The sequence below is a fragment of the Pundamilia nyererei genome, unplaced genomic scaffold (genome assembly GCF_000239375.1).
Source record: "Pundamilia nyererei isolate P.nyererei 1_Seehausen unplaced genomic scaffold, PunNye1.0 scaffold00083, whole genome shotgun sequence".
In the NCBI taxonomy this organism is placed as follows: Eukaryota; Metazoa; Chordata; class Actinopteri; order Cichliformes; family Cichlidae; genus Pundamilia; species Pundamilia nyererei.
Window position 1 is genome coordinate 1,295,041 of NW_005187484.1, and position 24,904 is coordinate 1,319,944.

The window sequence follows — 24,904 nt, forward strand, 5'->3', positions numbered from 1 at the left end:
AAAAAAAAAACACCCCACAGGATATAGCACAGGAACAGGCAGAGAGCAGATTCTTGCAAACAAAACAGGGGTTGTTTTTCCTCCTCTTTACCGGAAGAACTAATCTGATCTGTGTGTATTTGGACCTGAATCACAGATCCAAAGTGAACATGTTCTCTGAATGTGAGATATTGAATAATAACTTCCCCTTGCTGTAAGTGCAGGGGGGGTGTTTAGAGTACCTAACAGTTTTTGACACAACCCTGATACAGTTATGTGTAAAAGTAAAAGTAAAGGGAAAAATAAAAAGTGCTCCTACAGACTTTGTGTCACAAATCGTCAAACAGTGTGTGCTTTCACTGCAACTGCAATCGGTGATAAAAAGATTTTTTTTAAATTTTATTATTATTATTAATGATGCCCATCAGACAAGTGAATAAAATAGGTTTGGCTTATCTCGACACCACATCATGTGATGTTGGGTCAGCTTCTGTAAGAAATGTCTAGCTAGTGATGATGTTTAGCTCACAGAAATATGATTTGAACAAATGTGAATATTTCTACCTGCAGATCTTTGGTACGCCCACCTCTATTCTAAGTGCAACTACAGTTTGAGATAATACCACAGACTGTATATAAAAGATGGAAACAGCAACCATGACACCACACACTGGTTTCTGGCCTGTGCATTTTGGCCACTCCCGTGTTGGTTTTGTGGAGTTAAAAGTAAACATATTTGCATGAGAACATAAAGTACTAATGTTATTACATACATGCATGGTAAGCACAGAGACACATACTTATTGTAGCTCACTTTTCACAGTCCTCTCTCAGTCCTCTATAGCCTGTCTCTGATTGGTGCAGAACACAGCAGAAAGGCTGACGCTCACAAACAACAACTGTTCCTGCTTCCTTTCACCAGATCTCATTGAAATTCAGAGTCCACTTTAAAATCCTATTACTAACATATTGCCTATATTGCAGAGCCACTGCTCAGATCATCTGATAAAGATCTTTTAATTGTTCCATGCTCTGATTTTAAAACCAGAGGTGATCGCACCTTAGAGGTGGTAGCGCCTGAACTTTGAAACATCCTTCCTCAGCCTGTCAGGTCGTCTGAATCTGTCATTTGTTTCAACCAACTTCTGAAAACTCTTTTCATGGTTTAGCTTTCCTTTAATCTGTCCCCCATTATTTGGGGCCATAGTTTACACCTATTTGTGCGTATGTAGGAATAAGGTGTAACATGTATAGATATCTTTATGTGTGGCTTTAACTGAAATTGTGAAGCACTTTGCAATGTGTAATGTTTTTGGCTATACAAATAAACACAGAAGTAAAGGACTAGGCAGTAGAAAGCAGCATTCTTTTTCAAATATTTCCAATAATGCTCCAAAAGGCACCAACAGTCCAGAGGTTCAGTTTTATTCTAATTAGCAGTGATTAGAAGGTAGCAGTTGACCATGTTGATCAGCAACCATGGCCCTAATTTTAAAACAATAACAACAATAATGTTTTTGCACCAGGTTGGAAACATGCTTATTTCTGCTTATTTCAGCCTCTATTGGCCACCACAGGACCTGCTTTTTGTCTTGATTTGTTAGACCTGGAGTTTCCTGCTGATTATTTCTAATTCCAATTCAAAACCACTCTAATGCTTCTATACTTAATGTGTTAGTGTTTCTTGGTGAATTAATCCAGGCCAGCCCTACTTTCCGGAGATCCCCAAGAAGTCCAGCTCTTTTCAGTTTAGTGTGAAACCCCCCACTGGAATGACAGAACAGATGTCTCCTTGGTGTTTCTGTAACCTGTGTCCTGGCCTCTAGTTACATAACTTCTCCTGCTGACCACAGCAGCATTTCTCTGAGCTGCAGACTGCATGTGACACTCTGTCTCTGAGTTACCAATGTGTAACGTTACATCTGTCCCCTGATACATGTCAGCAGGTATCCCTGGAGTTTAGAGGCTAGCTGTTAAATGATTACCTCTAGGTCATGTTTCAGGTTTATATGAGCTCCATCAGTTAGTGGGTCAGGCCACGTCTGCAGCCGCTGCTTAATAATTAAACAATGTAAAACATAGGGAGGGAAAAAAAACGATAAAGCAATGAATTTCATTACTTGACAAAAAAAGAAAAAAATGACTTGTTTGATGTGCTGTTTCACTGTACTATCAAAGTAAAGCTCTTCTCAGACATGGATTACATGGCGGTCTGCTAAAGTGAGACCGCCTGTCAGACACGGGCCACTCAGAAATGACAGTTTCTCATGGCTTTGATGTATCGTAACATGACTGCCTCATTTTGATACTTTAATTACTAGAGATGCCACATCCTGAAAACCATTATTGAAATGGAGTCATACACTGAAGGTCAGTCAGTGGATCAACTCTCATTGCACTCGAGAAAACAGGTAACAGCTCACCTGTCTGAACTGAAGTAGTCAATGCGATTTGCTGTGGGAGACATTAATGAAGAGATATTTCTGCTGTGAATTTTCTATTTTTAGAAAGGCCTGTGTCCACCACTGCCAACTTCAAGCAGACGTTTTCATTTGCTCTGTGAGATTTGTCCTGTAATCTTCAGGTTTTTTGTGTATAGGAAAATAAAAATCAGGTTTAACTTGAATTCCAAAGCCACTTTTTAAACAAGTAAACCTCTTCAACTGCTCCTTAATGCAAATATCTAATCAGTCAATCACATGACTTATTGTATTTTAACAAGACAACTTGTTAAAATTCAAACCAAGCACCAGAGTAAGGAAGGAAGGTGATTTCAGAGACTTTGAACTAGAGTTGTTGGTCCCAGACGGGCTGGTCTGAGTATTTCAGAAACTGGTGATCTGCTGGGATTGAGCAAATAACACTGGTTAGCATCACAGCAAGAGCAGCCTGGGTTTGAATCTATGACCTGGCCACGGTCTCCCTGTCTGCGTGGGTTCTTTGGCTTCCTCCTACAGTCCAGAGACATGCAGTTAGTGTGATTAGGTTAACTGGTTATGTGTGAAGGGCTATTATGTGTTAGCTCTTTGGCAGACTGCCGACTTGTCTAGGGTGTACCCTGCCTCTCGCCCTATAACAGCTGAGATAGGCTCCAGCAGTCCAGAATCAAATAGGCGGAAGAAAATGGACGGATGGATGCAACAAAGGTATGCAGAAGAGCAGAACGATGGCTGCCTCTAGCAGGATAATATGACATGTCACAAACCTCAAACTGACTTCTTGAACAATGATAACAAGTTCAGTGCACCTTTGGGGTGATTCACACTCACAGTCAACAAATCTGCAGTCACCGAGGAATGTTCCAATCACAGGATCAAAGCGGGAAAGTAGCCCTGGCCATGCCACCACCTCCCCCGGCTAAAAACCTATTCATTCCAAAGTTTTTAGTTTTCTCATGTTTCTGATTCATGACTCGTGTCTCATAATGAAGCTCAAACTCAGGAGATAAGTGTCTATAATAAAGCCCTCTGATTTATTTTTTAACCTGAAAGATACTCATTTAAAAAACAAAAACAAAAAAAAAACAAACAAACATCAACCACTACATTTCATTTCATCAAAGTGGCAAAACTGCACCGGCCTTGCTGCCGCCTCCGGTCACAAAACCACAAGCATTTGCATTTTCCTTTTTATTTGCAACCATCTTTATTATCTCTTCCAGTTCTGGATGTGAAAAGAGGCAATTATTTTCTTTAATTAAATATCTTTTTTAATAAAGTAAAGCAGAAAAGTATTTACAATTATTCAATTAAACTGTAATCAATGACTGGGGTTGGATATCACAAGCACCTTCTGCCAGCTGAGGAGAGAAAAATATAAATACGGGGGGAAAGACTGCCACATTGTTTCAGAGGAGCAGGGGAAATAGGGGTTACATTAGCATACTTTCTTTAAAAGAAAACTATTCATCGTATATTTACAGAACTCTCCTGAAATGCATTTCCACTCATGGAAGCAAAGAAAGGCCTTAGGATTCGTACTGTTAAACTTTTCTTAAAAGTCCTTTGTCATTAAAGTGGATTTTTGTCTGTATACTTTTTCAAGTTTCAAAAAAAAACAACAACCAAAAAACAAAAACACCAACCGGCTTTGAACGAGGGTGAAACCATGATCCCTCGCTCTTGCTCTCCCTCTCTCGGTCCACAGTTCGTTTTTGAAGCGCAGGAAACAAGTGAAACAGACACATTAGAGGTCGGGGGTGGTGGGATTGAGTTGGGCTGGGGTTTTAAAGGGTAGCATCGCTGCCACCCCTGCAAGCAGCAAAATGGTCAATGTTCATTGCCCCTCTCCTCAGTGACAACGTCCTCAGAAAGTCCACAACCGTTGCATTCACTCATGACTGAAATGTCTCTTAGATGGCTCTTTTCTTTGTAGTTTTCAATTTTTCTTACAAAAAAAACCCAAAAAAAACAAAAAAAACGAAACAAACCACCCTTAATCATCCAACACTTTGAAAAGGGAAACAAAAAGCTCTACATAAGCACGTCATGTAGATCCAAACGGCGGACATGTAGCATGACATCTGTCATGTCCACATGATAAAGGGTGAATTCATCAAAAATATAGATGTGAACAGCCTTTTAAAGTCTTCTGTTATATTTTCTGTCTTTAAGCAAAATGTCTTGAGCAGTTTTGCCGTGGCCACAAAAAGCTTTCTGAAAACAACCCAAAAAATAAAAATACTGAAGGAAACAGCATCAGAGCATTCCTACAGCTTTCAACTCTTCTCAGCATTCTCTCTCTCTCTCAAATCTATTCATCTCTTTAGTTAATCCTGTGTTTGTTTCAAAAAAGACATTCAGTTGCACAGAAGAAAAACAAGAAACTGAAAACAAACAAGAAAAAAAAAAGGATCGAATGTTCGATCCATAATACAATCTCTCCCAGTTGAAGAAGTTTTTTTTCTTAATTTTTTTTTCTGTTTATGCAGAAGGATTTTGCTGATTCAGCCTCTTGTGAATCATCAACAGAACATTCGCTCTCCCCATGGGTTTGCCCAGAACTCTCATCGATTCTCCCAGCAGCCCCTAGCTGTTATCGGATTCATCCTCGGCTTCGCGGAGCCACGTGAAGAAGGCAGTGACGGATTTCAAGGCCACGCCCTTCCCCTGCTGTTCGGCGGGGTCTTTGCTGGACTCCCACTTGTAGAAGGCCTCCTCTTTGATCACGTCTTCATCGTAGAGTGTGTCGAAGAACATTCGCAGCAGATCTGATGAGTGAGGAGAGAAAGGAAATGAGGAAAATGGTGAGAAATGAGGAAATGATGCTGATCACTTTCTTAATCTTTTAAGTTGTAGCATGAAGAGAAGCAGAAATCTGAATTTCAAAGCAGTGACAAAGGACAACCTGAGCCTGAATGAGCTACTTACTGGCAGGCTGCTCCATCTGCAACATGAGGGCCTGCAGAGCATACAGAGCCTGTAGTTCCTTCTGTTCGTCCTTCAGGTATTTCTGCAGGAGCTTCGCCCTCCGTTTGATCTGCTCGCTGTCAACCTTGTAGGGATTCTCACCTGTGGAGGAAAAGTTTCAAGAATGTTCACATTTCACTCTGACTACACCCTCTAGCCTGGAATATTTTCACACACTGAGTAGCAGCCCTTTCATTCCTAAAAGTACAACTAAAGTCACACATACTGACAATTAACAGAACATTAAAAAAAAGGAATGAAATAAAAAGATCAAAAGAAAATTTCCTAGCAGATGAGACATAAATGAAGTCCTGTCAGCTGTGAGGGAACTAAAGGCTCACTTTAAGTAACACATGATTTAACTGATTTCAGCAGTAAAAGGTCCCAAAGTTCAGTAATATGGTAAGAGGACTTAAGAGGCCCATCAGAACTGAAGTGGACCAGGAAGTCTACTAGTCTACTTAGGCTAGTGTTAATAGTGTTTAATGTGAAGAGTGCAGAATGACTCACAAATTGCTGACTGGCAAATGCAGGTCATCAGCGCTCTGACAAACATGTTGGAGGAGGTCTGCTGCTCATCCAGGTTGGCCTACAAAAAAAAGAAAAAAAAGAAAAAAAAAATCACGTTTATTTACGTGTGCACAAATCTGGAAAACACCATCCAAAATACGACGACCTGTCTGAATCAGCTCTGTCAGTGCTGCGGTTACGAAAGTTGCTTTGTTGAGAAACTAACGATGACACATTTTCAGGTTCTAAAAGTCAGAACCCACATGAGTGGATCTGAAACAAACCTCAATCCAGTCAAAGATCCTCTGGTTGTCAGCCTTGTCCTGGATCAGTCTGTCCAGCTGTCTGGTCAGATCTGCAGCGCTGAGCTCCTTCTTCTTGTCCTTCTCCGACTCATCGCCCAGTGTAAACTCCACATTCTACAGAGAGAGAGAGAGGGGCATCATGGTCATTTTTCACGACGTTTGTCACATCACATGCTATGAGAATATTTCTTCCTTTTATCCTGCATTACATTAAATGTGATGAGAGGATTGTAACACTGCATATTGGACTGGAGGATTAGACTATTATACTACTATTATTAATGGAACTCATTTAAGATCCATGTGTGGTATTTTAAGATCACATAAACAATGATGATACCTAACATTTGATGAGTTATTACTTTTCACCTCTGGTCATTTTTCTGCATTTCTTCAGCATCTGTCATTACAGTGGTAAGATACTTTTTTTCTCACTTGGATCTGTATGATGGACAATGCTGACATCCTTAATACGCTCAAAAAAACAGAATTATGTAACACTAATTCAAGATAGATTAAAAGAATTGGAGCATGATAACCCTGTGGAGGTTTTCTTTAACTATGTGAACACAAAGTCACGTCCAGATGTTTAGTAATCAGACTCCTCAGTTAAGACCTGAGCTTTAGATTCTTGCTTTTTTCCTTCGCAGTGTTGAATTACATCGAGGATAACCACAGACAGAAGGCTGTTAATGATGAAGGCAGTGAGTGAACCCTCACCTTTTCTGTCACAAACTTGTTGACGTCTACGTCCTCAGGGAGGAAGTCCTTCCACTGCAGGCCTGCCTCCCTCCACATTGTACCTGCCTTTTTATGGCTCTGATGGGAGGAAAGAGATGTTTGTACACATGAATAGATCTTAATCTTGTTTTTTTCTGGGACAAAAGTTTATGTATATATGCTAGCTTTTCAAAAACACAATATGACATAATAATGATCAGCTCTTACCATTCCTTTGCAGAGTAAAGTGAGGATGTGAACCAGCAGGACTCCAGCTTTGCCCAAAGGGATCAAAGGCTTTGAGACATCCCTGAAGACACATCAGGCAACCAATCAATTAACCATCGACAAATAGAAATATCCCATTTATTCCTCATCTGAAGTGTTGAGAGACTTAGCAAGTACTATAACAAACCTGAGAAGTTCTCCCATGGGGATGCCTCCCTCTTGAAGCATGGGAGTGATTAGCTCAGCCAGGTAGAGCCAGATATGGGGGATGTCTATCGCCATGTCTTCTGCCACCTCCAGGATTTCCTTAAGCCTGAAAAAAGAAGCACAGTACACGGACATCAGAGATTATTCAAGGGTTAAGAAATACAAGAACAAGCCCAACTTGACTCAGTAGATGGAATTATTAAGCAGCATCGCACCATGCTGGTAGCAACATATGGAAACTCACTGCTTTTTGGCCAGGCAGGGGGTTTTAAGATCACGAAATGCTGAAAAATATTCACAAGCCTGACGTTTCCCTGCGGGCCGCTGGTAATGTGGAGTCCTGCTGGTCCAAACTTTACCGGTTAACCCAGCACCTCCCTGGGGGTTCTGTACTCACCCTTTGTAGTACTGCTCCTTTGGTAGGATGCCGGTCTTAATGAGCTGGTGCAGCAGCAGGCCCATATGCTCCCTGGCGATCGTGCTGCGCTCCAGTGTTGACTCCAGCCCGTTTCGTACAAACACAAACAGCAGCTGAGTGCTATTTATCTCCTGCACGCACTGCAGAGCCTCCTGTGGGGACAGACAAGGACAGAAAGACAGCAGTGAATCATAAGCTCCTCTTTTATCCTCTCATGGCTTTAAGTGTAATAAATAGATGTTCAGGTGTCAACAATGCAGACTTTAGCTGATGGAAATACACTGAAACCCTCACTGTGAATAAGAAGACTATTAGAGCAGCATTAATTATAAAGTGCTTTAATTGGTCCACAAAAGCACTTTGTGAATACATTTCACATAAGCAAAGGTAAAAGGTAGTTGTTGTTTTTTGTATTTAATTTTAGGTGTCCTTGCTGTGTGTGTGTGTGTGTTTAAAAAGCAGCATCAGTGTGTACCTTCATGTCGTTGATATGGAGGTACTCCTCAATGATGGCTGTGGACTTCTTTTCCAACTCCTCCTCGGTCAAGGCAGGCTTGGTGGGGGTCTGGGGAGGTGGAGGGGTGGCAGCTTTCTCCCTCTTCGCTGTTCACAGAACAACAAAAAGAAAGAACAGCAAATCAGATTTTAAGCTACATGAAGGGAAAAAAACAAACAGAAACATTGTTTCCACAGTTATCTTCAAACTGAAGTCAACTGAATAATGAGGAGCACAACAGTCCTGCCAACATTTTTATGTTTGGGGTGGAATTGATTTTTTCCCCTTAACAACAACAACAACAACAACAAAATCTGATTATTTGAAGCTTTCAGAGAATCGTGCACTGATGACAAAAAGAGCTGCAGAAGTCATTATGCGACTTTTAAAATCCAGATTGTTATTCTTCAGAGTGCAGTAGCTCTGTATGATTTCAAAAAAAAAAAAAATCATCACCATCTATCTCGTCCTCTGAAACAGACCTTTTTTTTAAACTGATCTCATATTTCATAATAAAAAACATCAAGCAAGCTGGATACCATTACTTGCAGTTTAATTTACTGGCACTGTCCCACAGATGCTGGAAAATCTGGATTTTTTCCCCCCTGCCCTTGCAGCAATTTTTTTCATTTGGGCTGACAGATGTGCTGTTCGTCATCTTCCACCTGTTCTTTTCCTTGTGGTCTCAAATAAACAAATAAACTTTGATTACAAACTTTTTAAAAACTTGACCCATAGTGAGTTTCTCAGACGAAACAATATTGAAAAACGTCATTGTTTCAGACTTTATTTTTAAACTGTTATCACTCCCATGGAAACACTTGCTGGCTTCCTCCTTGGACCCAACCGCTTTTTTTTAAGTTTCTCCAGTCTGACCATCTCCTTCTTTTTTGCCTCAGTGGTGCAAGTGATTACTGTTTTTGGTTGGCAGAAGCAACAATGCTTTTCTGGTTAATTTAGAGCGAGTCTGCTTCACTAACATATGCATGGCGGTAAGAGCAAAATTGGCCCATGTCATAAATAAGAATGTTTACACGCACATATTAGTAAATGAAGGCCACTGTGCTCATACCCAGAGCTATGAGTACTCTGTACATGTCCTGCAACCAACATCTCTAGAAACACTAACTACATCATGGATGTCATTTTTTCATTCATAAAAAAAAATGTTAATCTAGGGGCATGGACCCCTAACTTTTGCAGAAAGAAGTTTAAAATGGTGTGATGATGAGCCCAGGTATCTGAAAAGGACTATTTTTTTCAAGTCTGGTCTCCTGCTGTCTGATTTCTTTATTTAGTATTGTGAAATATTTTTTAATTTAAGTTTTAAATATTTAATATTATAATGCTTAAGTTATCTCAGGCAGGCTACCATTCTCTCTGCTTCTGGCCCGTTCTCTGCTGTCTCGGTCATCCGTCATGCTCGCCACACGGCGGACTGGATCAGCAGGGCCACGCTGCTCTCTGTCCCGACTCCGCTCCTCCTTCTCCCGACTGAAACTGCGTTTAGTGACCTGGAGCTGGTTTCGATCACGGTCGTCTCGTCGCTCGAAGCGGTCGCTGCCACGATCTGAGCGGTCGAAGCGATCACTTCGTTCTCGACTCAAGCTGTTTCTGTAGAGTTCAGAAAAGAAGTCGTACAATTGTAAAATACATCTCTACACACTCACACTATGAATACTGAAAGGTTTGAGCTGGTAATGAGAATTGTGTCCCTTTGCTCACCTCTGAGGAATTCTCTTATCTGTGTCTACTGAAGAGCCTGAGGACAAAGGCTGCTGCAGGGCTGAGAACCTGTTGAGCGTGCTGGTGGCTGGTCGGCTACCCGTCTCTGAGCCTGGGGATTAAAACAGGCACACGATACAAATTAAACTTCAGTTCTGATTACCACAAATAGATAATTCTTTGATATATAAACACATTTGTGGAAAAAAACCTACCAGAATCTGCAGGCTTGGCACTTGTGCCACCGCTACTGCCCTTACCCCAGCTGCCCCATGTGCCTTTACCTCCTGGGGCAAGCAGCTGATTGTTGAAGTCAAGAACAGGAGTCTGAGAAGAAAAGGCTGTCATTAGAAGTCTGATATTTTCAATTGATTGTCAAAATGTGCTCACATTGTGTGTGAGAAGAAACCCCCTCCCTCTCTTACCTTAGTGATTTTGCTAAGGCGAGAGGTGTCAATAGGTCTGTTTTTAGAGATGGGCACTGTGTTCCAGCCGTCATCCTGGGGAGAGGCACCACGCCCTGGGGAGTGGGTTCCCCTACGGCCTGGAGAATGAGGGCCTCGACGACCTGGAGAGTGAGGGCCCCGACGGCCTCCACCCATCCTGCCTCCTGAGCCTCCACTGGATTCCTTCTTAGAGATGAGGGCTTGCTGCACCTTCATCTGCTCCCTGTGTTCCTCCAGCTCAGCATCTTTGTGGATCTGGTCGATGGTCTTGGGACCCTGATCGCCTCGCCGGGGCACCCAGTTATTCTGGAACAAGTACAAGACAGAATTGTGAGAATGATCGGGGGAAACAACAACAAACACACATACACACAAAAAAAACCGAGGATGACTTTGAAAATGTATTCTTTTTCTGTCCATGTCACCATTGTATGAATGAACACAAAGCAGAGCTTATGTACCCTTGTCATTTTGATGAGTGTCTCTAAATCAGTCCCCTTTATAACTACAGTGTTCACAGAACAAGACAGCGAGAGAGAGTGAGATAATCATTCCAGTCGCGTTTCTGTTTTTGTCTTGAAAGGAAATAAAACATGCAGTATGTGCTTCGATTAAACTGGGCCACTACACTGACACAGAGCAGCAGATTCCAGCTTGAAAAACACTGAAAACAGCAGGTTTTGTAGGACGTTGTGGGAGGGACTGGAAGCCTAACTAAAGGACTGCAACATTCCTTCAAAAGAAAGAAGCTTCAATACCACCAGACTTAACTGGCTTCAGAAAGTTGCACGTAATTGAGATAAATTGGGGGGGAAGGGGTGACAGGAAAATTATGAGGCACACATGATGACATAACATAGGATCACTCAAATCCTGTTACTTCAATTGAGAGAAGATGAATGGATGAATGAACATGCTGCTGTTTGTTGTCTCAGCCAATGGCACAGAGTAGCTCTGTGTTTAGGAGCTGCCCTGCATTAATGAGCTGAAGAAGACTTGTTTTCTTAGCCCATGTATGAGCCTCACACTGGCCAGAGCTGAAGGACCAGTGTGGGTGTCTCTGTGGACAGCACCATGCAGGGTCACAGACCATATGCAACAATAATGGATGAGTTATGCGTAAAACTCATCGCATTAACACGATTGCACAATTCACAGAAATATAATCACCTTAGTGAAAACATAGTCCTCAACACACACACACACACACACACACACACACACACTACTAAGTTAATGTCTAAAGTCCTTGTGTGACAGCACAAGTGATCATTGAGTGAGCCCCCAGAATGTTAAAAGTGGTTTCTTTAAAGCTGAAGAGAAATTGCTGCCAAATTTGTGTGAATTTTGCATTTTAATGAATTTATGCTAACAAGAACCAAACAAAACAACAACACACAATTACAAAGTAAGCAGGCAATGAAGGCAGCACTAAGTAAACACCTCCTGGGTTTTCCCAGATAAAGTTACTGCTTTTGTCAGTGTCTGGTGGAGTGTAAAATCTTCATTTCCTCATCACGAAGACAGTCTGACAGCATGTAAAGCTACTGAAATGTTCTGTATAAGAGTGCAAACGTAAACCAATACTGATTTGAATGACTTTAGCTTTCTTTCTGATCACAACCACATGCTACAGATTTCCGACAACTGAGTGGAAAAAATGTTTATTTTGAACTGTTAGTTTCCTGAAACATGCAGCAGCTCCTAATTGGAAACCCAACAGATTTAAATATGATATATGAAATCGCATTTTCTATCATTTTATCTGATTTAATAAAAGTGCCTGAAAAATCTCAAGTGTTGCATAGTGGGTCAGGCTTTAAAAAGCTAGATCTTATTTTTGGTCTACTCAAATCATAAAATGTTATAAATAAGCATTTTTTTTAAAACAACCAGAGAGATTTAGTTGGGGAAAAGGCTTAAGCTCCAAATTATATATGCAAACAGCTCATTGAGTCCATATGCGACTTTGTTATTTACCCGTCGAAGGTCCAGCACATCCTGCAACATGAAACGGATCCTGGAGGTGGTCTTCCTCTCCTTTATTATTTTCTCCATCTGATTGAAGTATTGGTCCATACGAGGCTGAAGTGGGACACAATAGTTAGGTTAAGTGCATTGTGTGTTTATCAGTCAAAATTATAGAATCTTGGTTTGTATGCATCTCGGTCATCTTTCTCCAACATGTGTGTGTTTTGTACCTTGGCCTTCTCAAAGTCAAGGTCCTTGCCAATGGTGGACAATAGTCTGCACAGGCACTCCAGAGACTCCTCGTCATGGTTTTTGAGCAGCTTGACAATGCAGTCGTGCATGATGACCTCTGTGAGCATTTTCAGCTTGAACAGCTCACCAATGAACTTGATATTGCCTAGAGACCTCCTCCTGGCCTTGTCCTTAAACTCTTCTAACTCCTCAAGGAGCCGCTGCTTCTCCTCCTCCTGGGAAACAAACACAAAAAAAGGCATTCAAAACAAGTACAGTTAGATGGATCTCTGAAACCTTTCAGATGTTTAACTATTGACTTGACACATGACTTCCTTTGTGCAAATAATACTTCACAATGCAGCATACATACCACAGATGCAGCTTCCAGCTCTTTCTGCTTCTTCTCGAAAATCTCATCATCATCCTTATCCTTCTCAAACTCCTTCTGGCATCGATTTAGCAGCAGCTTACGAAAATTTACAGTGGCTCCTGGTTTATCTGGAATTTCGACTCTAAGCTGAAAAAAGCAGAGAAAGAAAACACAAGTTAAGTAAATGGCAAAAGAAGACAGGGTGCAAGCTCAGTGTTGCAGTGGCTCCTCAGTCCCTCAATCCCATCACTAATTTGAGTTCATCACTGGAGACTCAAAGACATTTGTAAACTAGCAGTACGAGGATTGACACCACTGCAAAAGCATTGTTGCATCTGCCAACCCCAGTGTCGATCTATTACAAACCATGATGTCACTTTTGTGGTGGAGTTCGGGCTTCCTGCATTGCCAACAACTACATTTCAGATCGAACAATGTTATTTAAAACAACAAAAAACATATATACATGCGTGCGCGCACGCACGCACACACACACACACAAAATATACAGTAGAGTTATCTCACTTCAGAAGTTCAATTTAAAAAAATAAAAATAAAAATGGTGCCCTACAATACCCCCAAGACCCACAGCAATGGTCGCTTCGCTCACTGCTTAAACATTGTCTCACAGTCACTTTTATTTATTTCAATAAGGCACAGGAAGCCACTGCTGCAGTATTCTCTTGAATGTTAGGTGTCATCACCCAGACAATACTGGCACATAAGTGCTGATATTAGAGGAGAAAAGTCAGACTTGACATATCGACAAATCTCGCGGTAGAGTTTCTACCGTATACCGCTTATACCGCCCACCCCTACTCTGCTGCATAAGTTAAACATCTAAACAACAACAACACTTCCATTGTAAATATTCAAGCATCTATATTGGGTGAGTCATCACTTACCCCCATAAGGCAGCGGCACATGTTGGCATAGGCCACAGAGAAGTCTGGTTCAGAGATGGCCTTTTCAAAGGTGAGGTCTATGACTCCTTTCAACCGCTCTTCTGTGTCAATGGTCAGTTCTGTTACTTGTTTCATGAGCTGCTGAAACTTTTGGGGGGTCAGTTTATTGAGGATGCTGCGCACCCGTTTAAACAGCTCCTGGGTCTTGATCTGCTCTGGTTCACTCTCGTCTACCTCCTCTGCCCCACGGCTGCGAGGGCTTTTCTTCACTGAAGACTTCCACGCCTTCTCTGCTTTGTTCAGCTGCACCTCATCACTGAGTGGCATGCTGCTGATGATTTTCCTCAGTTCTTTCCTCGGCATTTGTTGAGAGCGACGTGGTCCGCCAATCCCCATGCCCATACCCGGAGACTGTAAGGGAAACATCAAAACATGATTTAATTGAAGTAATAATTCAATTGGAAAGTGCTCGGTTACACAAAGAAAAATTGAACTCACTGGTCCTCTGCTTCCTCCTCCCATGCTGGGCCTGCCAAGGTTGGCAAAGGAGGGCGTGAAGTCAGGGCCGCAGTTCATTCCTGGAAGGCGACTGGGGTCGAGTTGTCGCAGAGGTGTTTTATTAGCCTGAAAAGACAGAAAGCAGGATGGGAACTTAATTACAATTTCCACTACTATGTGATCTAGACATGTTTTTTTAGTCTTATTTCACTTAGACTAGACTTTAGGGTGAGTCTTTGCACCTTGTCCAGGACAACATCACTGATGGCTGGTAGGCCCTCAGGTTTGTTCATACTGGCTGAGATGAACTGGAATCCCAGAAGAAACTCACGGTCATATTTCTTCTTCTCTTCTGTGTTTATTGGCATCCATTGTTCTGAAACAAACAGAAAACAGAAGATGTCTTCTTGTTAAAAGACATTTCACAACATATGAGAGGAGGAAGGTAGACCACTCAATGAATAAATTCTGTCAAGTTTCAGACACCCACCCTCTTTGTACTGATACTTCTTGTCAGTGGCAGTCGGCTTGAGAGGATCCGGCTGAATATTCTCAGCATCCAGCTTGTCCTCCTTGTCCTCCCAGGTTAAGTCTGCCTCCTCTTGGGCAGGAGGAGCAGTGGCAGGGGGCTGGGGCTCTGGTGCTGGGACTGGCTCAGGCTCTGGTGCAACCACCTTTTGCTGCTTAGTCAGAAAAATCAGTTTGGAATTTAGGAAGCTCATAAATATGAGCTTCATTAAGACATTACAGTAGAAATCAGCAACTGCAGTTCGTCTTATGTCCCTGGAAAGGGTTGATGATTAGTTTCTTTTTCAGCTTCAGTGGGTATGGAGTAATTTCAGATTAGTTACAACAGGCAAGAAAAGTATGAGAATGAATGAACAAATACATCATCGATCAGATACCTCCTTAAAGGCATCCAGGAGGTCTCCCACAGCCTCCTTTTTGTTTAGATCCTTCATTTTTCTTTTTTTCTTTGGCACAGACACAGCAGCTAGAGAAAGAAAGACAGGCAGCCTCAGATGAGCTCAAAAATACCACATCTGACAGAAAATCTAAGGATGACTCAATTCTCAGTTTGTAGAAAGCAGAAACAAATGACTAAAATAAATCAAACTTGGGGAAGTGACTAACCTTGCATAGTAGTTTCTACAGGAGCAGAGGTGACCGTCTGTGGGGGAGGAGGAGGAGTGTCTTCCCTCTCCTCTGCTGTAGGAGGGGGAGGAGTGGGCACCTTTTCTGGGGTGTTGTCAGCTATTGAAACGGTCTCTGTGGGAGAAGAAGTCTCTTCCTTGGTGCTAGACTGGGGCACTGGAGTGTCTTCCTTAACATCCAGAGTGGCTGCAGGAACAGTTTCTGGAACCTCAGGCTGGGCAGGTGCAGCCTGAGGTGGTTCCGCTTCTTGAGCACAGGGTGCAGGGGTTGAATGTTTAACAGGTGGAGGTATGGCTTCTAGATATAGTCCTGCCTGAGCGACGTTTGCAGATGTCTGTATTATCGGCTGCTGACTGACATCTGGTTCAGCTATGGGGCTGTCGTCACGTTCAGCTGTGTTGACGGCAGGCGCTTCGGGGTCTTGAGGGGCTGGGAGCGGCAGCCCGTTGGGTAGTCGGAGCTCCTCAGGCTGTGCAATTGGAGACTCCAGAGGGTCCTCTAGGTGACTTGGTGGTAACGTGACCGACAGCCTTTCAGGTTCCAACTCGGCCACACCATTAGTGGAGGAAGGAGGAGTTTGGGGTGTGTCTACTGACGTCACATTCTCTTCTGCTTTAGTCTCCTCTTCCTTTGCCACCTCCTCTTTCGCCTCTGGTGCTTTATTGTCAACTTTGTTCAGTGCAGCAGAGGTGGGGACAGGATCAGGAAGGGGTGCAGGATAGGCAGGTATCTCAGGTGCTGACTGGGGAGGGGGTGTAGGTTCCTTGTGAGATGGAGGCGCATCCATCACATCTGGAACAGGAGGGCTCGGTGCAAGTGCAGAAATAGTGTTAATAGGCGTGTTCTCAGCTTCTGACAGAGGAGCAGGTAACGGGGTCTTAGTGTTCGTATCAGAGGTTTTAGCCTCTGTAGGGATGGAGTCGCCTTTGTGAAGTTCAGGGGTCTTTGCCACAGGTGGAGGTGTAGGTTTCCTTCTGTCATCTGGAGGGTCAAAAGTCAGAAAAAAAATGACACAGTTATACAGTCCACATTCATGGTTTTACAATCAACACTGAATACATAGTTTCTGAAAACCTATAAACCGATATTCATCCACAGCCACGGGTCACCTTTGTGAGGATAATAAAGGTTTTTATGTTATATATCTACACCTCATTCAACCCCCTTCCCAAAATAAACCAGCTTCCCTGTTTTCCTACACTTGGGCGAGCCACTCAGGGATGTTAACAACTTATTTTAACTATGTTTAAATCCAGCAGAGAGAATGGCACCAAGCAGCATGGATCTACTAGGAAAATTCTCATCACTCTTATTTTGAAAGCAGTGCTTGATAGCAGTTGTGTGCACTTCCATACAGATAACCCTACTTAACCTTAGGTGGGAAAATTACACAAAAAAAAAAAGTTCTGTTTTAAAGAAAAGACAAAAAAAACCAGCACATGCGATGCTGACTGCTCAAGATTCACCAAGATACTTGTTGTTCACCACAGGGCTCCTCGATGTAGCTGCTCACACAGACTAAAATATGTACAAACAACTGAACAGTGAAAATGAAATGCGTTTCAACTAAGAACTGCTTATGCCCACAGGCTGTGATTTAACATGCCTTATACCCACATAGATGGCTTGTTTCATGAATCAAGTTTGGTCCCCAGTTACTTTGGATATCTTGTTAAAGTAAAGAAACATTATGTCATACATAGCACAGGCTCTATCTTTCCTTTCTCCTAGCTTCTTTAAACAGTTATTGCTGTTTACTGGTAGAAGTCAATCTTAACAATTAAGTAATCACAAGATGAAAACATTAACTGGAATCATTTCATTTTATAGGTGAATTTAAGACCTATTCAAAGTAAAGAATGGTTATGAAAGTACAAACGGCTAAGCAGGATGCATACAAATAACAGTTATAAAATTTGTAGTAAGTAAAATATGTATCGACTGTGTTCAAGACTCTGCATGTGCCACTCACCTGGTCTAACCAGTGCTGGTGTAGTAGCAGCTGGGACACTCTCACCGTTGGCCTGGGTCAATGACGTACTTTCTGATCCAGATGTCTGGTGGGAGACATACACACAAACTGAAAGGTGAGCTTACAATTGAGGTTAACACATTTTTTCCCCCCATTTGACTATGGGGGGTAAAAAGGAAAAGAAAAAACAGGCTAAAATCCCAGCTGGTTTTAAAAGCCACGTGTCAAAGTGCCAGTCAGTTTAATTTTGACAGATTGTAGTGTATCACATTGGAAATGGCAATCAGCATTCTTTCCAAGCAGTAACACATGGACAGAGCATGTGAGTCAATTCTAGTCCTTTCTGTTTTATTTAATCTTAAGTTAAATAAAGCAGAAAGTATTTTTTCTATATTTTAATATGGACCCCAGAAAGCAGTAGTTGTCAGGTAATGTCACTTTCAAGTGTATGAGTTTTATAAAAAGCGAACAGTGTGCTTGTATGGCCGCTCTCCTGAGTACTGTTAGTTAAGAATGTGGCTCTGTGGCTCACCTGAGGTGGGGTTGGGGTGGAGCCACTACGGCCCCCTGACATAATCTCTTCTGTGATGTCTCGACCTCCTTGGTTTGGGTCTCTTATTCTGATCTGTGGGGGAAAGAAAGTAGATGAGCTACTGGTGTAAGTAAAAAGAACAAAAGATGAGGGTAAGGGACAGCAGGTAAATAACACAGACAACACTTTAGTTGAAACTAACTTCAAATGAAGAATAAAGGCGGGGGGGAAAAAAAACCTGCTTCCCATGGTGTAGTGCCTACATTCGTCTTTTTTCACAGTCCTCCCTTTAGCTCTTATTCACTAGCTTGCCTCATTGAATGAAAGCTACATTTCTTCACTGAGGCACACAAAATCCAAACTCTAACCACCATGCAAATTCCTCTGCTGCCCAACTGAATGTGCTTCAGCCTCTGAGTCACCAGAAAAGCTGTCTGACTGAGCGTGAATTAAATTAAGCCAACTTGAAGCTAAACAGCGAAACAAAATTCCACTGCTGCTTTAAGCCGTTGTTGTTGAAAAAGCCTGCTCACATGAAGGCAAAACACAATCAGATCTGACAACAGAATGCATTCCTGTGTACACACTGCACTCTTCTTATATGTTACAAACACGTGTTTTCTCAGTCACACAAAGTAGCAATGAATTCAGGAGTCCAAATGCTGCTAACTTCAGTGACACAGGCCATTCCTAGAAAAGGATTAAACCGTTTGTAACACTTTTGCACTCTGACCTACTTTTGATAGTATTAGCTCAACCATGCTGACCTTTACCTGATTCAGCCTGCTTGCAACTCCTCTCCCAGAGTGCTACAAACCCCAGTGGGCCTCTATCATCCGAGGGCTGGAGTAACAGATCTGGCTGGCTTAGGGCTGGACTTTAAACCCCCACCAAAAAAAAAAACAAAAACCCAGGACAGTGGGTGGATAACAAGTAGCTCCTTCTCAACTTAGCTCCCACAATAGAAATCCAGCACAAGACAGAAGAGCTATACGGAAGACAGAGCAGGGCTGGGCCTGACTCTCAGTACGCTGGCTCACGACTTGACCGTTTCTCATATGCTAAACAGAAGAGGGAAAAAAAGGATAAAGCAACTGGCCTTGTAACGCTTTGGAATGTGCAAACCCCCGCCCACAGAAACTAACAAACAGTTAAAGGGGCCAGAGTGTGAAGGAGGGGCAATGGCAGGGAGAATGGGAGGGTTTCCAGGAACAAAAAGTTGTCAAATGAACAAGGGTTACCATAAGAAACTCCCCGTTTCCTCAATCCCTCTCTCTCGCTGTTCAGTCATCCTGCACACTCTGTTCAAGTTGGACTTTTTTCTGACTTTTGAGAGCAGAAAAGAAAATGTAGAATTGGAGCAGGAAGGGGGGGTGGGGTGCCACAGCAGCAGAGGAAGGCTGACTGTTTAGCCCTTCCGGCTCAAACGGGGGAGGAGACTGGTGGCCACGTGGAGCTGAGCTATGTGCTGACATGTCCTCCACCCCCCACCCCGCTGAACACTCTTTGACGTGGGGTGATAGCGAGAGCACACAAACAGGGGAGTAGAGAAAAAAAAAAAAGGCATTTAGTTCTTGCAAGTCAGCTGGTATCCGATTTTTGGACGGAGACACCACTAGCAACAAACACTTTAAAAAGCTACAAACCCAGACACATACACACACACACCACTACCTCTGTGTGAAGCTGCCTTTATCCGTTCACAGTAGAACCTAATTTCTGTCAATGTGCCCTGTACAAGACACCAAATCTCTTGGTGCTCCTTTAAAGCACATCACTCCCGAAACTCAAGGAATGCAAGTCTTGTAGTGTGCACATGCGCACACACACAAACCCCACCTCTTTATATTAACAGCCAAAGCACAATGTAATGTAATTACAAGCAGATATTTTGTGTGATATCACCAATGACATTTATCATCTTGCAACCAGAGCTTCACATTTTGTGTGTCTCATAGATCACGTACAGTGGATCACTCACTTTTCAGACTGAGAAAAGCAGCAGGTTACACTGTTCAGTCATATGTAAGCATTACTGCAGATGTCTCAGATGTAAAAGGATGGTGACACAAGAGGGGCTTGAGTTCACAGAGAGCTACCACATACCAGGCGAGGGCCATATTAGAGCACAGGGGGAACACTAGACATTCTGTTAAATCAGGGAATACATTGTACAGCAGCTCAGCTATGCAAAATAAGAAGTTGAAGACAAGTTTATTAATATCTTTTTCAATCAGTAAATTGAATTCAGTGTCCCAATTCAAGCCTTAATCATAAGAAACAACAAGGATGTTTCTGTATCCCATTGCATTGTGTTGAAACTGGATTACAATGACACACATACTTGCTCATAATGCTACAATATGTCTCCAGTGACCATAAATTATCCATCTATAAATCGTGCAAAAGCTGCAATAATACACTTTAGCTGACCAATACTTCTAATATAATAATATAATATCATGAAATCAAAAGGGCAACAACATTTTTTACTCATCTCAAATCCAGTTGCAAGACACCACCTTCATTATCAAGGACCTTCATTGGTAATGATGAATATGAAGCTTTCAATAACTTTAGCACATGGTTAAGTTCCCATGTCTTTAAAGCAGGGATTATACATGGGTCTGTTCGGGTCCCAGTGATTTAAATGATATCATCGCATGTGTGAGGGTCTGAGTAGACGTCTAAGTACCTGCTTGTTTTTTTGACTGCGCAGACACTCGTCCGTGTCCGTAACTGAGCATAATATCTACAGTTAATATCTATTTTTATATGTGATACCCAAAATTTTTTGTTGGATGTCATATGCAAAACCTAAAATCATTATACTGCACAGCTATAAAGTTGTGGCAGTTTTTTTTTTAAGTAATATGTAGTTTTTAGTATGATGATAACATAAATCAGACGGTCATGAATGTCTATACTGTGAACATGTGACCAGCTGCAACAACAAGATCGTCAGGGTGTGACCACCTCCCTCTTCAGCATTTCAGAAATCATTCATAATTTTCTTGTCAGGACTGTTTGAGTGCTGTGTTCACTTTTTTATAGTGTCTCCTCTTTGATAACTTCCAAGGATTCTTCTTTGCTAATAACATATGGTTATTTAAGATTATGTTAAGTCTGTCTAGAGAGACGTGGTGATTTTGCATAAAAGAAAATGTAATTGAGGATACACACAAGTCATAAGCAGGTAAAACACATATCCTGTATCACATGCATCTCAAAGCAGCACAGAGAGTTTGAAGTGTGGCACATTTTTGAATTAGGAATGCTGACTGTACCTGTTTGCGTTCCCGTTTGGTAGGGATGTGCTGGGCAGGCTGAGGGGGTGGCTGTGGTTGTTGAGGTGCAGGATTCATAATCACAGGTCCTGCCTGGACCGAGGGGGTGAACTGTGGCTGTGCAGGGTAGTAGGCCCCTGCTGTGAATCACAGACAGAAGAATGTAAACCAAGTCATATTGACTTAACATAAACACATCAACTTAAAACACATACCACTTAAATAAATACCTTGCTTCTGGTTACCAGATACTTTTTTGTATATTTTAAGAGAGTTTTAATTTTTGCTTTCATTTCAGATTCATTTCAATTAGTGTCAAGAGTGAGTTTGCTCACTTCAGTTTAACTATGAATGTTTAAACATGAATGTTTTAAAGCTTCCTCAGGCTGATTGTGTTGACCAATTTAACTGAACTTGTAGCCCTTTTCCCCTAGTACCTCCTTGCTCGCCTTGCCTTGACTTTTTTGGGGATTTCTGAAACACCAATTAGGTGGTAGTACCTGGTACCAGGTACTTTTTTTTAGTACCTACTCGGCCGGGGTTCTAAGTGATCTGACGAGATCTAAAAAATGTGATGTCAGACTGCATGCCACTGATTAGCTAGTTAGTGGTGTCACACGATGTGTGATGAGAACGTCTCCTTCACAAAAATCAAAACCATCATTTTTCAAACCCAGCAATGATGGAAACGGCTACACAAAAAAACCACTGTGGTCTGAGAGTCTGTCAAAAAAAGACATACACCAAGCAGCAGGAACACCATCGCCTCGGTGTCTCCATTGGTGTGGTATCCGTGTAGCATACAAATGATGTCACAAGCTACACTGGTATAGCAACGCCATGCACATTAGGTGGTAGTCGATCGTAATGGAAAATGACCAAAATTACACCTATTTTTTGCAAGGATGCCATAACAACAATTACAGTTTTCAACTAATTTTCAACAAATCCATTTTCCCCAATAGCAGAAAAATGATTTTGTATAAAACGAATTAAGGAAAATTAAAAATTCTAACAACTCAAAAACATGATAAATGACTTATTCATGTAATTATATTTCAGCACTTAAAAAAAGGGCAGATGTCTTAAACTCTTGCAGCTCCTTATTTTATGACTTTATTATCGTCAAGTATCAGGTGATTTTAATTACTTATTTTCCTGGGAATAAATAATTCAATTAAGTTCTTTCAGTAGAAATTTGCTGGAATAGAAACAACTGCCTAAAATCAGCATTTCACCAAATGCAACAGTTAAGCAAACATGGTACCAAGAAGAACGCCAAGTAGATTTTCAGACCATGACACAGCAGTCTGCTGTGTCAGCTCTGCATTGGTGATCTCATAAGGAATTAAATACTTATCACATTCACAAACTTGCCAAGAAAGCTGCTGCCAGTGTGACACCCTCCTAAAGAGCAAGCAAACGCTTTTCGCATACCTGGTCAATAATGTCAACAAGACAAAACCACTCAGTGACATTACCTGGCCGTGTAACTGGCCTCAGCTACAGTTCAAAATCAGGTGTAGCCCACTTTTACAAGACTTAGACTGAAAAAAACAAGAAGAACCCCCCCCCCCAACTCTAAACTGAAGAGGCCTCTTATTCAGGTTGGGAGTAGCTAGCTCCTGCTCTGCTTCTCTCCCCTGCTGCATGCATTACAGTCTAACTCACATTACTGAGTCTGCATTGTTGCCCAGAAGCAGCACAGCCTAAATATAGTCAAAAACCCACACCGGCTGGGGGAAGACTGCGTGCGACATGGAAAGGGAGGGAAGAAAGTGAGCGAGAGAAGGACAGAGAGAGGGAGAAGGTTCATAAAAGCAGAAAGCCAGAAGGCGGAATGAGACTTGGACAGTATCCCAATACTGTAAATAAGAAACCTGAGATATGACTCAAAGCACAAAAGTTTGCCATAAGAGGGGGATGGGGGGCTGCAAAGAGACACCGTCTAGACAACACCTACCCTCAGAGTCCTCCTGCTCTCGAGAACCAAGGTTGCCCATGTTGAACTGCTGCAGAATGTAAAGACTGTACAGAAATACAATTTAGAGGGGGTTTTCTCTTTAAACCCCCTCTCTAACTTTCTTCCCTGTCCTCTCTACAGGTGCCCTCTCAGAATGACTTCTTTTAGTCCTCAGCCCTCCCTCTTCCAGCGTGTCTCCATTTTGCTCCTCCCTCTGACCTTGCTGATTCCTCCCCACCTCCCTCCCTCCTCTTGAGTATAGTGGCAGACAAACTAAACTGTGCCATTCCAGGTGGCTCTGACTTCCCTGAAGACTCCTCTATCTCTCCACCACAGGCATGTTATCTGATCTTTGGTTAACACATAAGAGTCAAACGGATTTGGTGTGTGTGTGTGTGTGTGTGTGTGTGTGTGTGTGTGTGTGTGTGTGTGTGTGTGTGTGTGTGTGTGTGGGGCTGTTTCTATGTATGTGTGTTTTAAGAAACACTCCACCACATAGATGGCTGCAAGGAGGCAAAATAATATTCTGGGATTATAACTATGATGAGCATAGAGCTTAAGAGGGCAAAAAATTTTTGTATTTTTTTTTTTAAAAAGCATTACTTCCACACATGAATCCCTTTCTTGGCTCAAGACATCTTCATGAAGCAAGCAGCAGTGAAGTCAAGGTCCTCAGCAACCAGGTTTAAAGAGCCATGTCTTACAGTCACTAGACAGTTATTTTATGTCATGTGCCATCTGATTTCACGACATGCCAAGGGACTGTCAGAATGACTGATGCAACAGACACGCAGGAGATTATTTATTCATAATAAATAATTATGTCTGCTGAATTCATAATAAACATGAAATCAGCAGGCTCAACAGCCACACAGCTCATTCCTATGAGCTGTAGCCCTGCTGTGGTGCAGACTGACACTTAAATGCACTTTTATGTGCCATCTCAGTCAACAGTACAGAATGAGAAGTGTTTCTGTTAGGGTCAAACTATCTGGGTTTGTACGAGACGTGGGAGGGTTCAGTATTCAGACCACACATTTAAGTATTGTAAAGATTCACTCATCACTAAAACTCCACAGAAGTTTACAATCTAGTAAAGCATTGTCAGACTGTTTGGGCAGACAAAAATGATCCTGTTCAAACTCCTATAGAAGAGCTGCTATAGAAGCTGTATAGGCCAGCGGTCTCCAACCTTTTTTGCACCACGGACCGGTTTGTGCCCAACAATATTTTCACGGACAGGCCTTTAAGGTGTCGCGGATAAATACAACAAAATAAAACTAGTACCGGTACCGAAAAAAAGAAGATTTATTCATAACACACGTGAAATGACCCAGGAAAACCGAGTTAACGATAAAAACGATAACAAAATAACGCTGAAAACCGATAAAAACCCTGAAAACCATACATTTCACACCTGAGCCTCAATTCTCACGGCCTGGTACCAAATGACTCACGGACCGGTCATTTGGTACCGGGGGTTGGGGACCGCTGGTATAGGCCTTTGATGTGTGTGATTAGGGAGGTTCTGAAGAGGTTACAAGTCCACAGGGCAAACACAAAACACAATTATGC

The 24,904-nt window shown here is 42.1% G+C and overlaps 1 protein-coding gene across 4 annotated transcripts in view; it reads right to left on the minus strand.

Annotated features, from left to right (window-relative positions):
* Nucleotides 1-3,605: 3,605 nt before the first annotated feature.
* Nucleotides 3,606-24,904, minus strand: part of LOC102207321 (eukaryotic translation initiation factor 4 gamma 1) — a 36,705-nt gene continuing 15,406 nt past the window's right edge. The window contains exons 9-33 of one of the 4 annotated variants that reach the window (XM_005738337.1): nucleotides 21,367-21,506; nucleotides 18,080-18,172; nucleotides 17,548-17,632; nucleotides 15,555-16,556; nucleotides 15,326-15,414; nucleotides 14,911-15,103; nucleotides 14,663-14,796; nucleotides 14,421-14,546; nucleotides 13,923-14,333; nucleotides 13,018-13,164; nucleotides 12,644-12,880; nucleotides 12,423-12,527; nucleotides 10,422-10,748; nucleotides 10,212-10,323; nucleotides 9,997-10,108; nucleotides 9,644-9,885; nucleotides 8,251-8,378; nucleotides 7,755-7,927; nucleotides 7,338-7,463; nucleotides 7,151-7,232; nucleotides 6,923-7,021; nucleotides 6,182-6,316; nucleotides 5,898-5,976; nucleotides 5,349-5,489; nucleotides 3,606-5,188 (exon numbers count right to left, since the gene is read on the minus strand). In XM_005738337.1, the coding sequence (XP_005738394.1) occupies nucleotides 5,007-5,188; nucleotides 5,349-5,489; nucleotides 5,898-5,976; nucleotides 6,182-6,316; nucleotides 6,923-7,021; nucleotides 7,151-7,232; nucleotides 7,338-7,463; nucleotides 7,755-7,927; nucleotides 8,251-8,378; nucleotides 9,644-9,885; nucleotides 9,997-10,108; nucleotides 10,212-10,323; nucleotides 10,422-10,748; nucleotides 12,423-12,527; nucleotides 12,644-12,880; nucleotides 13,018-13,164; nucleotides 13,923-14,333; nucleotides 14,421-14,546; nucleotides 14,663-14,796; nucleotides 14,911-15,103; nucleotides 15,326-15,414; nucleotides 15,555-16,556; nucleotides 17,548-17,632; nucleotides 18,080-18,172; nucleotides 21,367-21,506 (4,700 nt within the window). In that variant the 3' untranslated portion in view covers nucleotides 3,606-5,006. Of the gene's footprint in view, nucleotides 5,189-5,348; nucleotides 5,490-5,897; nucleotides 5,977-6,181; nucleotides 6,317-6,922; nucleotides 7,022-7,150; nucleotides 7,233-7,337; nucleotides 7,464-7,754; nucleotides 7,928-8,250; nucleotides 8,379-9,643; nucleotides 9,886-9,996; nucleotides 10,109-10,211; nucleotides 10,324-10,421; nucleotides 10,749-12,422; nucleotides 12,528-12,643; nucleotides 12,881-13,017; nucleotides 13,165-13,922; nucleotides 14,547-14,662; nucleotides 14,797-14,910; nucleotides 15,104-15,325; nucleotides 15,415-15,554; nucleotides 16,557-17,547; nucleotides 17,633-18,079; nucleotides 18,173-21,366; nucleotides 21,507-23,329; nucleotides 23,493-24,904 lie in introns of those variants that run through there. The other 3 variants (XM_005738338.1, XM_005738336.1, XM_013912198.1) reach the window with 3 other exon arrangements.